General features: G+C 43.7%; 1 protein-coding gene across 3 annotated transcripts; it reads right to left on the reverse strand.

Annotated features, from left to right (window-relative positions):
- Positions 1–5: 5 nt before the first annotated feature.
- Positions 6–14,136, reverse strand: LOC135548240 (RILP-like protein 1). Of its 3 annotated transcripts, XM_064977622.1 has the most exons (10): positions 13,525–14,136; positions 11,000–11,147; positions 8,312–8,430; positions 7,799–7,897; positions 7,546–7,692; positions 3,537–3,587; positions 3,289–3,443; positions 3,012–3,119; positions 2,595–2,682; positions 1,760–1,841 (listed from the first exon to the last, which is right to left on the reverse strand). In XM_064977622.1, the coding sequence occupies exons 1-10, from the start codon at positions 13,810–13,812 to the stop codon at positions 1,836–1,838; spliced, it is 1,209 nt and encodes a 402-aa protein (XP_064833694.1). In that variant the 5' UTR covers positions 13,813–14,136; the 3' UTR covers positions 1,760–1,835. The 3 variants fall into 3 exon arrangements, with proteins under 3 accessions (XP_064833693.1, XP_064833696.1, XP_064833694.1); XM_064977621.1 differs by lacking the exon at positions 2,595–2,682 and having other exon boundaries at positions 6–1,841; XM_064977624.1 differs by lacking the exons at positions 2,595–2,682; positions 3,537–3,587 and having other exon boundaries at positions 6–1,841.
- Between the last annotated feature and the right edge of the window lie 1,433 nt (positions 14,137–15,569).

Genomic DNA, 15,569 nt, shown 5'->3' on the forward strand with positions numbered 1-15,569 from the left:
CATGAAACATTCTGGGGATCACCATATTTATTGAGTTTGCATGTCTGAAAAAAAGGCAACAAGCTGTATGAAAACTGAGACATTTATCATATTTAAAATCCTTCCAATAGAAATCTACTTGGTGTGAAGCGGGTCCATAAAGTTTGTTGCAAAAGAAGGATGTCTTGCATATATTGACATCTTCCCTCATCTTCCCTTGTTTGGATAGATTCTGTATTTATTTCCCCTTTGTGTACATTTTGGTGTAGATGTTGCCACCAGACAAGATACAACCTTTCTCGACTATCAATCCCTTTTGTCACAAATAAGTGTTGGCCTAGTTTTGCGCCTTGATTAAGTGTCTTGCATCATAAAATAAACGATTGAGAAGTTGTCCAGTCATAGTAATAGTATTAATGATCTCTTAGCATAGTGAGGCTGAGGCGTTATGTCTGCCTGACTGCTGAAGTCAGGACTACTCATTATCAAGAACCTCCCTCATCCACACTAACCATTTTACTTCTCACAAACCATCTTGCGGCCACAGCACAGAGTTTGGCAAACTGTCATCCATGTTTAAACCAAATATTCCACAACGACGTTCAAATTTGCATTCTCTTTTTAGTTTGTGTTGTCACATTTGGTTCCAACATGGCGCCCATTCAAAATGTACATGTATATATCAAATACAGTTAGCCAAACTTGCATATTTTTGTCTCTCTTGCTTCATATGTACACCACTTGGCTAGTCCTGAAAACAAAAAGCAGCAGCAAGCAGCATCTAGTCAAATAATTCCAAAACAAAAATACTGTCTTTCCATAAGACATTGTAAAACTACAACCTTCTGTGCTTCATTCACCATTGGAAAAATATAAACCCATAACATTTTCTTTAAATTGGGCAATCCCATCTCAACACCCAGTAACGTATTAATTTATGTGCAAGGTCGATCTGTAAAAAAACCACCACATCTGTTCACACACTTTTTAGCTGGTGAGGAGTGCCTAGCCATAGTGCCTTAGCTGCCTCTAAGGACATGACTAGTCTAGCTCAGGGCCAAGGGAGTATAAAGATGGTTCCGAGCCTACTACATCTGGGTCAGCACTGCCACCATTATTTGAATAATTTAAAAAAACATGCCCACTTGTCTTCAAGGTTTTTTTACTGGATTGAACCCTCTTCTTTCTTCTTCTGTGTCCCATGATTCTCTATCTGGAGTGTCTTGTGTGGTTCCTCTATCTCGCTCTCCTGTCACCTCGTTCCACAAGCCTGACTGTGTATCTCTCACACGCCTAGTGTATCCCTGCCTGTTCTAACACAAAGGGAACCGCTCTGAGCATCCATCAATTCTGGTGGGTTTCACTTTGGGATAAAGAAAGGCTCCTCTTCAACCTCAACCTTCTGTGATTCCTGTCACTTAGAAGCAAAAATGTCATACAATCCCATTGTGCTGCAGCAGGCACACTAAGCACAGTCCCAAGGCAAGGCAAGGATTTTACTGCCAAAGCCAGGATGGTTAGGTTTCACTACTCTGGATGCTGGGTGAATGACTCTGTTACTTAGAGCTGATGGTATTTCAGTGTCAGTATGTATTTCAGAAGTAGGATGTCTGTGCTGAGCTGTAGGTGTGTGTACTGTGCAATAAGCTAACCTTTACGATGCCTTTAAGTGCATTGCAACGTAACAGGGAAAGAGTTCTGAGTGACATCATCAAACGCTGTCCAATCACTACATGTGCTGCAAAGCCTCCTGGGCCTGTTCTGTGTACACCTCATCATTCCCCGCCCACGAGATGAAGCTGTCATCAAACTGTGCATTCCGCTGGGAGTTCCGCCTCTTGTCACGAGAGAAGAAGCTAAACCTGGGAGAGAAGAGGAAACAAGGAAGAACAGAGGAGGAAGAGAGGAGGGAAGAGTCGAGAAGGACAGAGAAAAATAGAGACAAAAAAGTGGACTTCACTACTCAGCGTCATTGTTCCTTTATGTTCTCCAGACATATTATTTAGAGTACTGGTTATAACTGTTAAAATACATAGAAGTGAGATGCATTTCTATCAGTAGAGGCTGCTGAGGGGAGGACGGCTCATAATAATGGCAGGAAAGGAACTAATGGAATGGCTCATGTGTTTGATGTATTTGCTGCCATTTCACCTATTCTGCTTCAGCCATTACCACGAGCCCGTCCTCCCCATTTAAGGTGCCACCAACCTCCTGTGATTTCTACCTAGTGAGTTATGAGTGGAGACTGAAAGTGCATCTGGGTTAGAGCACAAAGCAACAGGAGCAGAGCAATAGCAAAAGTTTTATACAAATCTGTTAGTGAATTGGAAACGGGAGTGAATAAACATCCTATTCTGATTGGCTGATTCTAATGATCTACCATCTTCACACTGGACAGTGATTTAGATATCCCTACAATCAGCCAATCAGAATACAAACACCTACATGGGGTGGGAGGGTCCATGCAGGTCCGATAAACAGGGCCCAGAGTTTTTACTGGTTAGATCACAAGGTAAGAAAAAACTCCTGGCCACACGAATAAAAGCATTGGATGGGGGGGTGTTAGCTAAGACAGTGAGTGTGACACAGAGGCCAACCAATGACAGGGGTCGTACAAGGGATATGAGACGTCTGATTGGCTGTAAAGTGGGGTCATCTGGAATCAACCCAGCCGCCACCATCGGCATTATGGCTGTGAAGATCCTGTCACACAGAGGTACACACACACACATACACAGGTATAAATACACACACACGTATACCCGCACAAGCACATACACACACAGACATTCACAAAGAGGCAAGCGGAGAGAGAGAGATAGAGGGAGAGGGAAGAGGGACCACATCAACCACAGCCCATTTCATTTATATTCTTCTGCTGTGAGATGTAGCCATGTTACTGGTGTTGTTGCCAGATGGTGGTTACTTTAAACCACACATGCTGATTTAGTTGACCAGGAGATAAATGCACGTACGCATCATAAATGCGATATATTAAAGGTATCCAGTGTATCTGTGTGATTGGTACGTACAGGCGTTTGATTCCTGACTCAGGCTGTGCGTTGTGTCGGGGCCGTGTCCTCAGCTGTTCGGGGGATGGGGAAGGAGTGGGAGGCCCGGTCTTATCCTCCACCTCTTCACTGGAGAGAGGAAGAACAGTCATCACTCCACTACCATCATCATCAGCATTGTCAATATTGTTCACTTTTAACTTCTTAAATTAAACCTGACAAACTGCGATAATCTCATCTGATTGTTTATGTTTTTCTAAACATGTTCTGTTTGTATGGTAAAAATAAAGATGGCTGCCTTTTGTAGTAGGCGACCTCCTCCTGCAGCACGAACACTTTGGACTTGAGCTCGTTCCTCTCATGCAGAACGTCTCTCAGCTCCTGTAGTGTGAACCGGGGCCTGTTGGGATCCTTCTGGTCCAGGCCGTCCACCTCCTCATCACATAGTGCCTCCTAGTGGGGGACAGCCATATTACACCATGGGATGATGAAAGGAAGAGAGGAGCGCAGGAAAGGAAAGGAAGGAATAGAAGAAAGGAGGGATACCTTGGTAAAATGTTGAAACAGAGCAGGTGTGTCCTGATCACACATCGCCTCCTGGTGGCACAGGAAGAGAACTGTAGGTCAGACCCTGGGCCCTGTTACAATACTAAGGCAATGCACCCTTCTCTCCTTCCTGCCTTCCTTCCTTACCTCAGATACTGAGCTTCAGACAAACTCATTGCTTGCAACCAACAGAGGTCAGTCATGCAGCAAACAGTCTTTTAGCAAGTCACTGTGTAGAAAATGAAGCGTGAAAAAAAGAGGCATGAACAACCAGTCATGCTATTATCATGACTGGCTAAACTAACGTTCTCATGCTCTAAGTTCTGTTGGTGCCAACTACATACTTTGCCATTGCAGATGAAAGGAAAGGGACTAAACTAGTCCATGGGTTGCCAGTGCAGTCTATGTTTAGATGCGAAAGCTGCAGTGGTACAGTCTGACCCAGTTATCTCACACACACACACACACACACACACACACACACACACACACACACACACACACACACACACACACACACACACACACACACACACACACACACACACACACACACACTGACATAGTTGGTAGAGGGACACTTAATTCACACATGCTCTGTGCCATCTAAATCAACATTTCAAACTGGGGTAGTAGAACTGCAGCCAGGAGCACACACACACTCCCACATACACACTGTGCATGTACAATAGCTGGCAAAAGTTTGGACACACCTGCTCATTCAATGGTTTTCTTTATTTTTACTATTTTCTATATTGTAGAATAATAGTGAAGACCTCAAAACTATGAAATAACACATATGGAATCATGTAGTAACCAAAAAAGTATTAAACAAACAAAATATATTTGAGATTCTTTAAAGTAGCCACCCTTTGCCTTGATGACAGCTTTGCTCAACCAGCTTCATGAGGTAGTCACCTAGAATGCATGTCAATTAACAGGTGTGCCTTGTTAAAAGATAATTTGTGGAATTGGTATACAGAAGATAGCCCTATTTGGTAAAATACCAAGTCCATATTATGACAAGAACAACTCAAATAAGCAAAGAGAAACGACAGCCCTTCATTACTTTAAAGACATGAAGGTTAATCAATCCGGAATATTTCAAGAACTTTGAAAGTTTCTTCAAGTGCAGTCGCAAAAACCATCAAGCGCTATGATGAAATATGAGGACCGCCACAGGAAAGGAAGTTACGGTTGCCTCTGCTGCAGAGGATACGTTCATTAATTAGAGTTAACTGCACCTCAGATTGAAGCCCAAATAATTGCTTCATAGAGTTCAAGTAACAGACACATCTCATCCTCAACTATTCAGAGGAGACTGCGTGAATCAGGTCTTCGTGGTCAAATTGATACAAAGAACCCACTACTAAAGGACACCAATAGAAATAAGAGACTTGCTTGGGCCAAGAAACACGAGCAATGGACATTAGACTGGTGGAAATCTGTCCTTTAGGCTGATGAGTCCAAATTTGAGATTTTGGGTTCCAACAGCTGTGTCTTTGTGAGACGCAGAGTATGTGAACGGCTGATCTCCTTGTGTGGTTCCCACCATGAAGCATGGATGAGGTGTGATGTTGTGGGGGTGCTTTGCTGGTGACACACTTTATTTAGAATTCAAGGTACACTTAACCAGCATGGCAACCAGAGCATTTTGCAGCGATACGCCATTCCATCTGGTTTGCTCTTAGTGGGACTATCATTTGTTTTTCAACAGGACGATGACCCAACACACCTCTAGGCTGTGTAAGTGCTATTTGACCAAGAAGGCGAAATGTTGCATCAGATGATCTGGCCTCCACAATCACCCAACCTCAACCCAATTGAGGTGGTTTGGGATGAGTTGGACACCAGAGTGAAATAAAAGCAGCCAAAAAGTGCTCAGCATATGTGGGATTACTTCAAGACTGTTGGAAAAGCATTCCAGGTGACTACCTCATGAAGCTGGTTGAGAGAATGCCAAGAGTTTGCAAAGCTGTCATCAAGGCAAAGGGTGGCTACTTTTGAAGAATCTCAAATATAAAATATATTTAGACTTGTTTAACACCTTTTTAGTTACTACATGATTCCATATGTGTTATTTCATAGTTTTGATGTCTTCACTATTATTCTACAATAAATGTCGTTCCACTTCATGATTGTGTCCTACTTGTTGTTGATTCTTCTAAAAAAAATACAGTTTTATATCTTTATGTTTGAAGCCTGAAATGTGGCAAAAGGTCGCAAAAGGTCGCAAAGTTCAAGGGGGCCGAATACTTTCGCAAGGCACTGTATATACTGTATATATCCTTCCCCGACACACACACTGACTGTAACGTATGCATATGCACACTCCAACACATACTGTATCCATACACAATCCCTCACTCTTCATCTTACTCTCAAACACACACTTATGTGGTAAAGTTTAGTTTGGGAAAAGAGTTCACTTATTCACATGCTGAACTACCAAGGTTTGCTGGATCAAAAACACAGTCCTTGACCGGTCACCCAGGCAGCACTCTGTTCTCTAGCTAAACCAGCATCTATAGAACACTGTTTAGGGGAACGTGGCGGTGCAAAGGTTAGAGGTCACGACAAACACACCATTCTGGGGGCGGCTAGCTAGCTAGCACTACGGTGTTACCCATAGCAACACTGCCTCTTCCTCTACATCCTCATCAGCATCCAGGGACGGGAGACACGGGGCGGGATCGTAACGCCCCAACCGCAGCTCTGGGGGGTAGTGTCTGTCTGGTTCGGGCCAGCCCACACCCTGAATCCCCGCCTCTGAGGAGGGAATACCAGGCTGGGGGGAGGGGGAGGGGAGTTATTGTACCTTTTTTTTATCCAGGTTAGTCTCACTGAGATCAAATCTCTCTAGAAAATTCTTACAGACATTGTAAAAGGAAAGTGAAAACATAAATCGTACTGCAGAGTATTGTGGGTGATGAGTGTACAACACATTAAGAACACCTTCCTAAATATTGAGTTGCACAGCACCTCAGAACAGCCTCAATTTGTCAGAGCATGGACTGTACAAGGTGTCGAAAGCTTTCCACAGGGATGCTGGCCCATGTTGACTCCAATGCTTCCCACAGTTGTGTTAAGTTGACTTAATGTTCTGGGTGGTGGACCATCCTTGATACACATGGAAAACTATTGAGCGTGAAAAACCAAGCAGTGTTGCAGTTCTTGAGGTACACAAACCGGTGCACCTGACACCTACTACCATACTATATTCAAAGGCACTTCAATCCTTTGTCTTGCCCATTCACCCTCTGAGTGACACATTCACAATCCATGTCTAAATTGTCTCTTGGCTTAACAGTCCTTCTTTAACCTGCCTCCTCCCCTTCATCTACACTGATTGAATGTGATTTAATAAATGACATCCGTGTCATGGAAAGTGCAAGTGTTCATAATGTTTTGTCCACTCAGTGTACGTGTTACACTTGCTGTATGAAGTCTGTGAAAAATCAGTGTTTAATTTGGCTACCAGTGAACCCATTTGGTGACTATACGGGTCATTGTCAGGTCCCTTTTAGCTGTCCTGAATTGTCTGGCTGCCATTCTGTCTCTTTTATATCCCTCTGGTTGGCTGGTTGGTTGGCTGGTTGGCTGGCTGGTTGGCTGACTGTGGAGGGGTAGAAGGGAGGATGGCTATTTCTGTCCTGGCCCCCTCCCTCCACCTCCAACCCTTCATATGATAGCTAGGTCATGTTTTCCGATGAGGCAGAGACTCCATGCTCCCTGACTCACTAGCTACAGCCAGGCTCTACAGGCTGTGAGTCAGACTGCTATAAATGAACTCAGGCTGCAAAGATACTCTCATAGATGTGGAAAGAAGAGAGAATACCAGCACACTGCGTGTGACTCTACCAGAGGCTGCCAGGGTTATAATGTAGCACCTGGGTCTGCTGGGAGCATGTCTGCCTGTATAAACTGTATAGTTACATATGCAGGTGAGTGTTTACTGTGTAGCTGTGCCTGGCTGGGTTTGTGTGACCTGAGCAGGTGTTGTTATTACCTGTGCAGGGGATGGAAGCTGGGGAGGAGGCACCTCTGGACCCTGAGGGGGCATGTCTCCTTGCAGTCGCTCCCTTAAACGTGTAACTTCCTGCCGGAGTGCTCCCATTTCCTGTGACCGTGCCTGAGCTCCCGCCTCCAGTTCCACCTTAAACATACAAATATAATAAATTTTAAAAATAATTCTGAACTCTTTTGTTTTGCAAATACAGTTGGTAAAACAATATGTATTACACATCCTAAGGACTTGGAACCTTCTGCTCGATGAGGGCTTTCCCTTGAGCTTCCACCACAGAGATCTTATGGCGCAGGTCATGGTTGATCTTCATCAGACGAGACTGCTGCTGCTGGAGCTGGAAAGAGGTGAAGGGATGGAGGGGAAGGGAGATGCAGGGATATGGATGGATGGGGTGGAGATAGAGATAGAGGGGGGAGAAATGAGAAGAAGTGTGAGAGAGAGTTAGGGGACAGGCAGAACAGAGAGTGGGTCACAGAGAGAGAACAAGTACAGGAGGATGTAATAAAGAGGGAAACAGAGAAAGAGAAGAGAGTTAATTGATCCATCAAATCAATACACTTGAATAAATAAACAGATTCCCCACACCCTACAAGGAGTCCCTGACCCCTGACCACTGACTTCAGGTCAGCTTTGTGTTCTCCCTCCTAATGGCTAAGGGTAGAATTGGGGAAGGGTTAGCTGATCCTAGGTCTATGTATAAGGAGGGACAACTTCTACCCCAAGCAAGCACCCATCCTGCCGCCCTTACTGCCTCAACGTCCTCATTCTTGAGCGTGAGCTCGCGGTCTTTGGCTCGGATCTCGTCTCTCTGCTTGTCCACTACCTCCTTCAGCTTCTTCATCACCTGACGCTCCCGCTCCGACATACCTGGCAACGCAACAAATCAACATCAGATCTGACAACCTGAGATGCAGAGCAGAGAGGGTTAAGTATAAAGGAACAATATAAAGGCCTGGCAGCCAAGACACAGGAGAAAGGAGCCAAGATAGAACAACATGAAAATCCTGTGTGTATTATGTGTACACATGTTGAACTGCGTGGGAGAATACATCAAGTGAATATGAGCACAGCAGTGGAGTTCCTGTCTGTGAGCCCGACTAGGTTTAAAATAGAAAACAGCACACACACCTGATTTCTCTGACACAGACACTGCGTACCCCTGGCTGACACTGCCCTGAATATAAACGATGGAGGAAGCAAGACTTTTAAACTTCAGTCAGGACTCACTGAGCAGGTGGAGAGGGGACTGGGGGGACTTTGCGGAGACTTACGTGTGCATGAAGCATGATTATGCAGTGTGTGTGTGTGTCTAGCAGGTGTAAGGAACACTGAGGGTGGTCTGTCTCTGTGCCTGTCTTCTTGTATGTGTGTGTGTGTGTGTGTGTGTGTGTGTGTGTGTGTGTGTGTGTGTGTGTGTGTGTGTGTGTGTGTGTGTGTGTGTGTGTGTGTGTGTGTGTGTGTGTGTGTGTGCGTGTGTGTGTGTGTGTGTGTGCGCATGCGTCAGGGGGACTGTATCCCCTCTGTGACATCACAACAGAGCCACTCACAGTGATGAGACTGGCTCAGCCTCAAACACAGAGAAGGCCTCCTTTGTGTGTGTGTGTGTGTGTGTGTGTGTGTGTGTGTGTGTGTGTGTGTGTGTGTGTGTGTGTGTGTGTGTGTGTGTGTGTGTGTGTGTGTGTGTGTGTGTGTGTGTGTGTGTGTGTGTGTGTGTGTGTGTGAGAGAGAGAGAGAGAGAGAGAGAGAGAGAGCGACGGTGTACATTGAGTGTTCAAAACATTAGGAACACCTACTACTTCCATGACAGACTGAGCAAGTGAATCCAGGTGAAAGCTACGATCCCACTAACTTCAATCAGTGTAGATGAAGGGGAGGAGACAGGTTAAAGAAGGATTTTTAAGCCTTGAGACAATTGAGACATTGATTGTGTATGTGTGTCATTCAGATGGTGAATGGACAAGACTAAACATTTAAGTGCCTTTGAACAGGGTATGGTAGTAGGTGTCAGGTGCACCTGTTTGAGTGTGTCAAGAACTGCAACGCTGCTGGGTTTTTCCCACTCAACAGTTTCCCGTGTGTATCAAGAATGGTACACCACCCAAAGGACAACTGTGGGATGTTTTGTAGTCAGCATGGGCCAGCATCCCGTGGAATGCTTTCGACCCCTTGTAGAGTCTATGCCCTGACAAATTGAAGCTGTTCTGAGGGTGTTTGTATAGTATGTATGTGTAACCCACATTCTTTCAACATTGTTATTGTGTGTGCACTGTAAACCCAATGTGCCCCATTACTAAAAACCTTTGAGGAAACCTGTTGCATTTAATATACTGTATCTTTTAATACATGATTTTGTAGTCATTACTCAAACTGATAGTCACTGTGAGTTCCTAGGTGAATGTTATCATTATAATTAAACTCATAACAATACATTCATATCTCATAAAGTCTTACTCTGAGGCCAAGCTTTACCTGTCACGTTCTGACCATAGTTCTTTTGTATTTTCTTTGTTTTAGTGTGTTGGGTGGGCAGTCTATGTTTTCTGTTTCTATGTGGGGTTTCTTGTTTGGCTGATATGGTTCTCAATCAGAGACAGGTGTTAGTCATTGTCTCTGATTGGGAACCATATTTAGGTAGCCTGTTTTCTGTTGGGGTTTGTGGGTGGTTGTTTTCAGTCTTTGTGTGTCTGCACCAGATAGAATTGTTTCGGTTGTCACTTTTGTTGTTTTGTAATTTGAAGTGTTCAGTTTTTTGATTATTATTAAATCAAGATGATCACTAACCACGCTGTGCTTTGGTCCTCTCCTTCTTCCACCGAAGACAACCGTTACATTACCCTACGACAGTGGCCTGAAACCCATGGTTTACAGGCCACATCAGGCCTACAAAATTCCGGTAACTTTATTGAAATTCCCATATGAATTTTTTTTTAAATCCCACAAAGGATTTCCAGGAATAATCCAACCGTGATTTCTGGAAAACTTGGAAAATTTACCAGAATTAAGCAACCCCAGGTGCAAGTCACATTATATTGGCTTTCAAAGTGATGTGTAATTCCTATTGGTGTCCAGCTGAAGTTAGGATATCCAACAGTTTCAATGTTTATTCACCCGAAACCTGCATTCATAATGACTGACATGTTTAGGAGCCGTGTGAGCAGGCAACCGAAGCCATATAAACTGGAACAACATTTTCAGTAATGGGTGCAAAAAATCTAACTAAATGATTGGATTAGTTTAGTATACGATTAATCAATCAATGTACATGTAAAAACACAGATTTTAAAAACTATTTTAAAGAAGTTCATTTGTTATCAAAACTTAAATGGAGTTTATGTGACTTATTAAGTTTTGAGTCAGTACCAGATAAACATTTAAAGTAATAATGCATGTGTGGGTTAAGAGTCCAGGGTGTAGAGAGGGGTTTAGGGTTGAGTACCTTCGTGCCTCTGTAGGTCCTCTTCACTCATGGGATCTTTGATGGACATGTTAGTGAGAAGACTCTTGTTCTCTTCCTGAAGTTGAGCGATCTGAGACAACAGGTCCTGGGCCTCCCCTCGCCATACATCTTCTACCAGCTCCAACTCCTACACACACACACACACACACCGAGTTAACATATACATACACACACACACAGAGATACCTCGTCTGCCCTGAAAGAACTTCACTTGACTGTATGTAAACTGGATACCATACATCCTGAGGCTGCCTTTACATACAGCCTTTACATACGTCCTGAGGCTGCATTTATTATAACCGGGGATTTTAACAAAGCTAACCTGAGAACTAGACTTCCTAAATTCTATCAGCATATTGAATGTGCGACACGGGCTGCTAGCATTCTGGATCATTGCTACTCTAACTTCCGCGATGCATACAAAGCCCTCCCCCGCCCTGCTTTCGGCAAATCTGACCATGAATCCATTTTGTTGCTCCCAGCCTATAGACAGAAACTAAAACAGGAAACGCCCGTGCTCCGTTCTGTCCCACGCTGGTCTGACCAATTGGATTCCACTCTTCAGGACTGCTTCGATCACATGGACTGAGATATGTTCCAGATAGCCTCAGACAACAACATTGATGTATACGCTGACTCGGTGAGCGAGTTTATTAGCAAGTGCATCAGAGATGTCATACCCTCTGTGACTATTAAAACATTTCCTAACCATAAACCGTGGATTGATGGCAGCATTCACGCAAAAATGAAAGTGCGAACCACCGCTTTTAATCATGGCAAAACGACTGGAAACATGACCGAATACAAACGGTGCAGCTATTCCCTCCGCAAGGCAATCAAACAAGCAAAGCATCAGTATAGAGACAAAGTAGAGTCGCAATTCAACGGCTCAAACACAAGACCTATGTGGCAGGGTCTACAGTCAATCACAGATTACAAAAAGAAAACCAGCCCCGTTGCGGACATCAACGTCTTGCTCCCAGACAAATTAAACAACTTCTTTGCTCGCTTTGAGGACAATACAGTGCCACTGACACGGCCTGCTACCAAAGCCTGTGGGCTCTCCTTCTCCGTGGCCAACGTGAGCAAAACATTTAAACGTGTTAACCCTCGCAAGGATGCCGGCCTGGACGGCATCCCAAGCCGGGTCTTCAGAGCATGCGCAGACCAGCTGGCTGGTGTGTTCACGGACATATTCAATCAATCCCTATCCCAGTCTGTTGTCCCCACATGCTTCAAGATAGCTTTCTTGGAAACAGGAACAATGATGGCTAAGGTAACCGTTGCACTCCCTTCTGTCATCACGAAGTGCTTTGAGAGTCAAGGAGCATATCGTCTCTACCATACCTGATACCCTATACCCACTCCAATTTGCTTACCGCCCCAATAGGTCTGGACCCAATAGGTCCCACTGGCCTATCCCATCTGGACAAGAGGAATACCTATGTAAGAATGCTGTTCATTGACTACAGCTCAGCATTTAATACCATAGTACCCTCCAAACTCGTCACTAAGCTCAAGACCCTGGGTCTCAACCCCGCCCTGTGCAACTGTGTCTTGGAATTTCTGACGGGCCTCCCCCAGGTGGTGAAGGTAGGAAACAACATCTCCACCCCGCCGATCCTCAACACTGGGGCCCCACAAGGGTGCGTTCTCAGCCCTTTCCTGTACTCCCTGTTCACCCATGACTGCGTGGCCAGGCACGCCTCTAACTCAATCATCAAGTTTGCAGACGACACTACAGTGGTAGGCTTGGTTACCAACAACGACCAGACAGCCTACAGGGAGGAGGTGAGGGCCCTCGGAGTGTGGTGTCAGGAAAATAACCTCTCACTCAATGTCAAAAAAACAAAGGAGATGATCATGAACTTCAGGAAACAGCAGAGGGAGCAAACTGTTGCATATACCCTGCAATGAACGCAAGAGAAGTGACACAATTTCACCTGGTTAATATTGCCTGCTAACCTGGTTTTCTTTTAGCTAAATATGCAGGTTTAAAAATATATACTTCTGTGTATTGATTTTAAGAAAGGCATTGATGTTTATGGTTAGGTACAGTCGTGCAACGATTGCCCACATAGCAATACAATAAGTGAAATGTAACAATGTAGCCTATCCACAGTCAATCAAGTTGTCATTAATGTCAGATTCATATTTTAGAGGGGGTATATCAGTGGTTAGATTTTCAATTATATTAATATATAGTATCGGCCAACTATTCAAAATGCCTAGTACACTTTTGAAAGTTATTGTTATAACAATGTAATTGCATTATTCTCATGATGGCAAATTAGTTGTCTTCTCTTTCTGTTCTTTCTATTCGTGTTCTTTCTTTCTTTTCTATTTTTTGTTACCAGTATTGTCATATCTTCACCTTAAATGATTAGGCTATTATGCCTATTATTAGGCCTACTGTTTTAAATTAGGCTACATTTGGTAACAACTACCCCTATTATTAATCTCAGGCCTATGATTTATCTCATCCTGTATAAGATCATTGTAACCTTCTTGTGTTTCTTCTCTTTCTCCAGCCGGTCCATCCTCTCCAGCCGTAGTTTATCCAGCTCCAGCCTCAGCTCATCTGTCTCCGGGCTGATGCTGTTCCTACTGACCATCACCTCCACGATTTCCAGCACCCGCACTACTTTGGGCATGAGCCTAGACAGAGCCTCACAGCCATACTGATCAATGATCCTCTCAAACTCTTGGCCCACTACCGCGGCTATGTCATACACGTCCATAACCGTTAAATCGGTCACATTCTTTTCCAACGCTGACCCGAACTCCTCCATGTCTGGCTGGGAGGGTGAGTTTGTATTCTGACTGTACCCCGCTCTGGCTGCTTTCCGCAGACCCACCCTGCCTACCCGGTCTATTATATTTCCTTCGCCACAATAAACTTCCTCCCTTAGGAAAAACTATTGACTTTTCGTCGTTCGGCTCGTTCTGTGTGTATCTGATCCACTTGAATAAGTCCTTAAATGCGTATCGATTGCGTTTTTCTACACCTGTCGGACGTCTTGTAAGAGATTTTTGATAAATTTGATGAAATCACCCGGCGCTGTCCCATTGTGGTCTTGTCTTTGCTGTCGTTCTTTTCCGATTCTGTGGTCAGATTGCAGTTTGTAATGCGCATGTCACGAATATCAATCGCATGAGGTCGCTGCTAGGTTGAATTTGGAAAAAATAATAGAACATGACATCTCAGTCTGAGTGGTATATTATCTCCCACTAGTGGCAAAAAAAATTCAGTTGTGACAGAATACAGGGCACATAGCCATATTTTTCCCCTTAGTCGGCAAAGGGATTTGAACCGTGAGCCTTTTGTTTACTGGCACAACAGCCTTAGCCACTAGGCTACCTGCCATCCTATGATGATAATTAATGAGGGGAGAAGGATTAGACATAGGCATCATAATTAATCCCACAATATTAGAAATCAGATCAGTGTAATGACTGGATTGTGTTTATTATAGAAAGGATAACATTGACTATGGAAATCTACTCTGCACTACAGTATACTGTCAAATGAAAAATGTACAATATAATAAACTTAAAATAGTAATCAATAAAATACATACATTGGTCCAATATGTAAACACATACTTCAAGTAGTAGACTATAAGGCTTAACACATTCACAGATAAAACTATTCCGAAAATTTGGCTAACCACACTTCTTTTCTTTCATTGAGTGAGTTTTGTGGGAGAAGGAGGAGGAATTTATTTACATTTTATTTAACTAGGCAAGTCACTTAAGAACAAATTCTTATTTACAATGGTGGCCTACCCCGGCCAAACCTGGACAACGCTGGGCCAATTGTGCGCTGCCCTATGGGACTCCCAATCACAGCATGTTGTGATACAGCCTGGAATCAAACCAGGATCTGTAGTGATGTCTCTAGCACTGAGATGCAGTACCTTAGATCACTGCGCCACTCAAGAGGAGGAGGAAGAGGATGGTGAGGAGGAAGGAGGAGGAAGATGAGGAAGAGAAGGGAGGAGGAGGAGAGAGAAACAAACAAAGCAAGGTGCAATGGGAGGGGTAATGACATAAGTGTGGGGAGGTGAAACTAAACAGGAAATTTACATGATGATACACTGGAACTTGGTACTGATTGACTAGACCTTAAAACAACATACTGGTAAGTGGAAAGACAGAAATACCTAAAAACAATAGAATACATGCAATGGGCTTTTCTAGTTTTTATGTTACCATTGAGGGATAGTTGAGTTTATCTTACCAAAAATCAGATTGTGAGGATAAAACACAGCACAAAATGTGATATTAGTGCATAATTTAATACTGTACTTGAACTTATGGTTTAAGGCTATCGAATGTGTTGAGGTACAGTACTTTGTGTACTAGTGGATAGATAAACTCAGCAAAAAAAGAAATGTCCTCACTGTCAACTGCGTTTATTTTCAGCAAACTTAACATGTGTAAATATTTGTATGAACATAATTAGATTCAACAACTGAGACATAAACTGAACAAGTTCCACAGACATGTGACTAACAGAAATTGAATAATGTGTCCCTGAACAAAG

This window comes from Oncorhynchus masou, chromosome 11 (genome assembly GCF_036934945.1).
Source record: "Oncorhynchus masou masou isolate Uvic2021 chromosome 11, UVic_Omas_1.1, whole genome shotgun sequence".
Lineage (NCBI taxonomy): Eukaryota > Metazoa > Chordata > Actinopteri > Salmoniformes > Salmonidae > Oncorhynchus > Oncorhynchus masou.

What these genes read in the sequence shown, in the direction of transcription:
- LOC135548240 (XM_064977621.1), bottom strand. Translation starts at nt 13,812, where the DNA reads ATGGAGGAGTTCGGGTCAGCGTTGGAAAAGAATGTGACCGATTTAACG. An exon ending in GGACCTACAGAGGCACGAAG is followed by an intron (nt 8,431 to 10,999) that starts GTACTCAACCCT and finishes TTGCGTTGCCAG; the next exon opens with GTATGTCGGAGCGGGAGCGT. An exon ending in AGAATGAGGACGTTGAGGCA is followed by an intron (nt 7,898 to 8,311) that starts GTAAGGGCGGCA and finishes ACCTCTTTCCAG; the next exon opens with CTCCAGCAGCAGCAGTCTCG.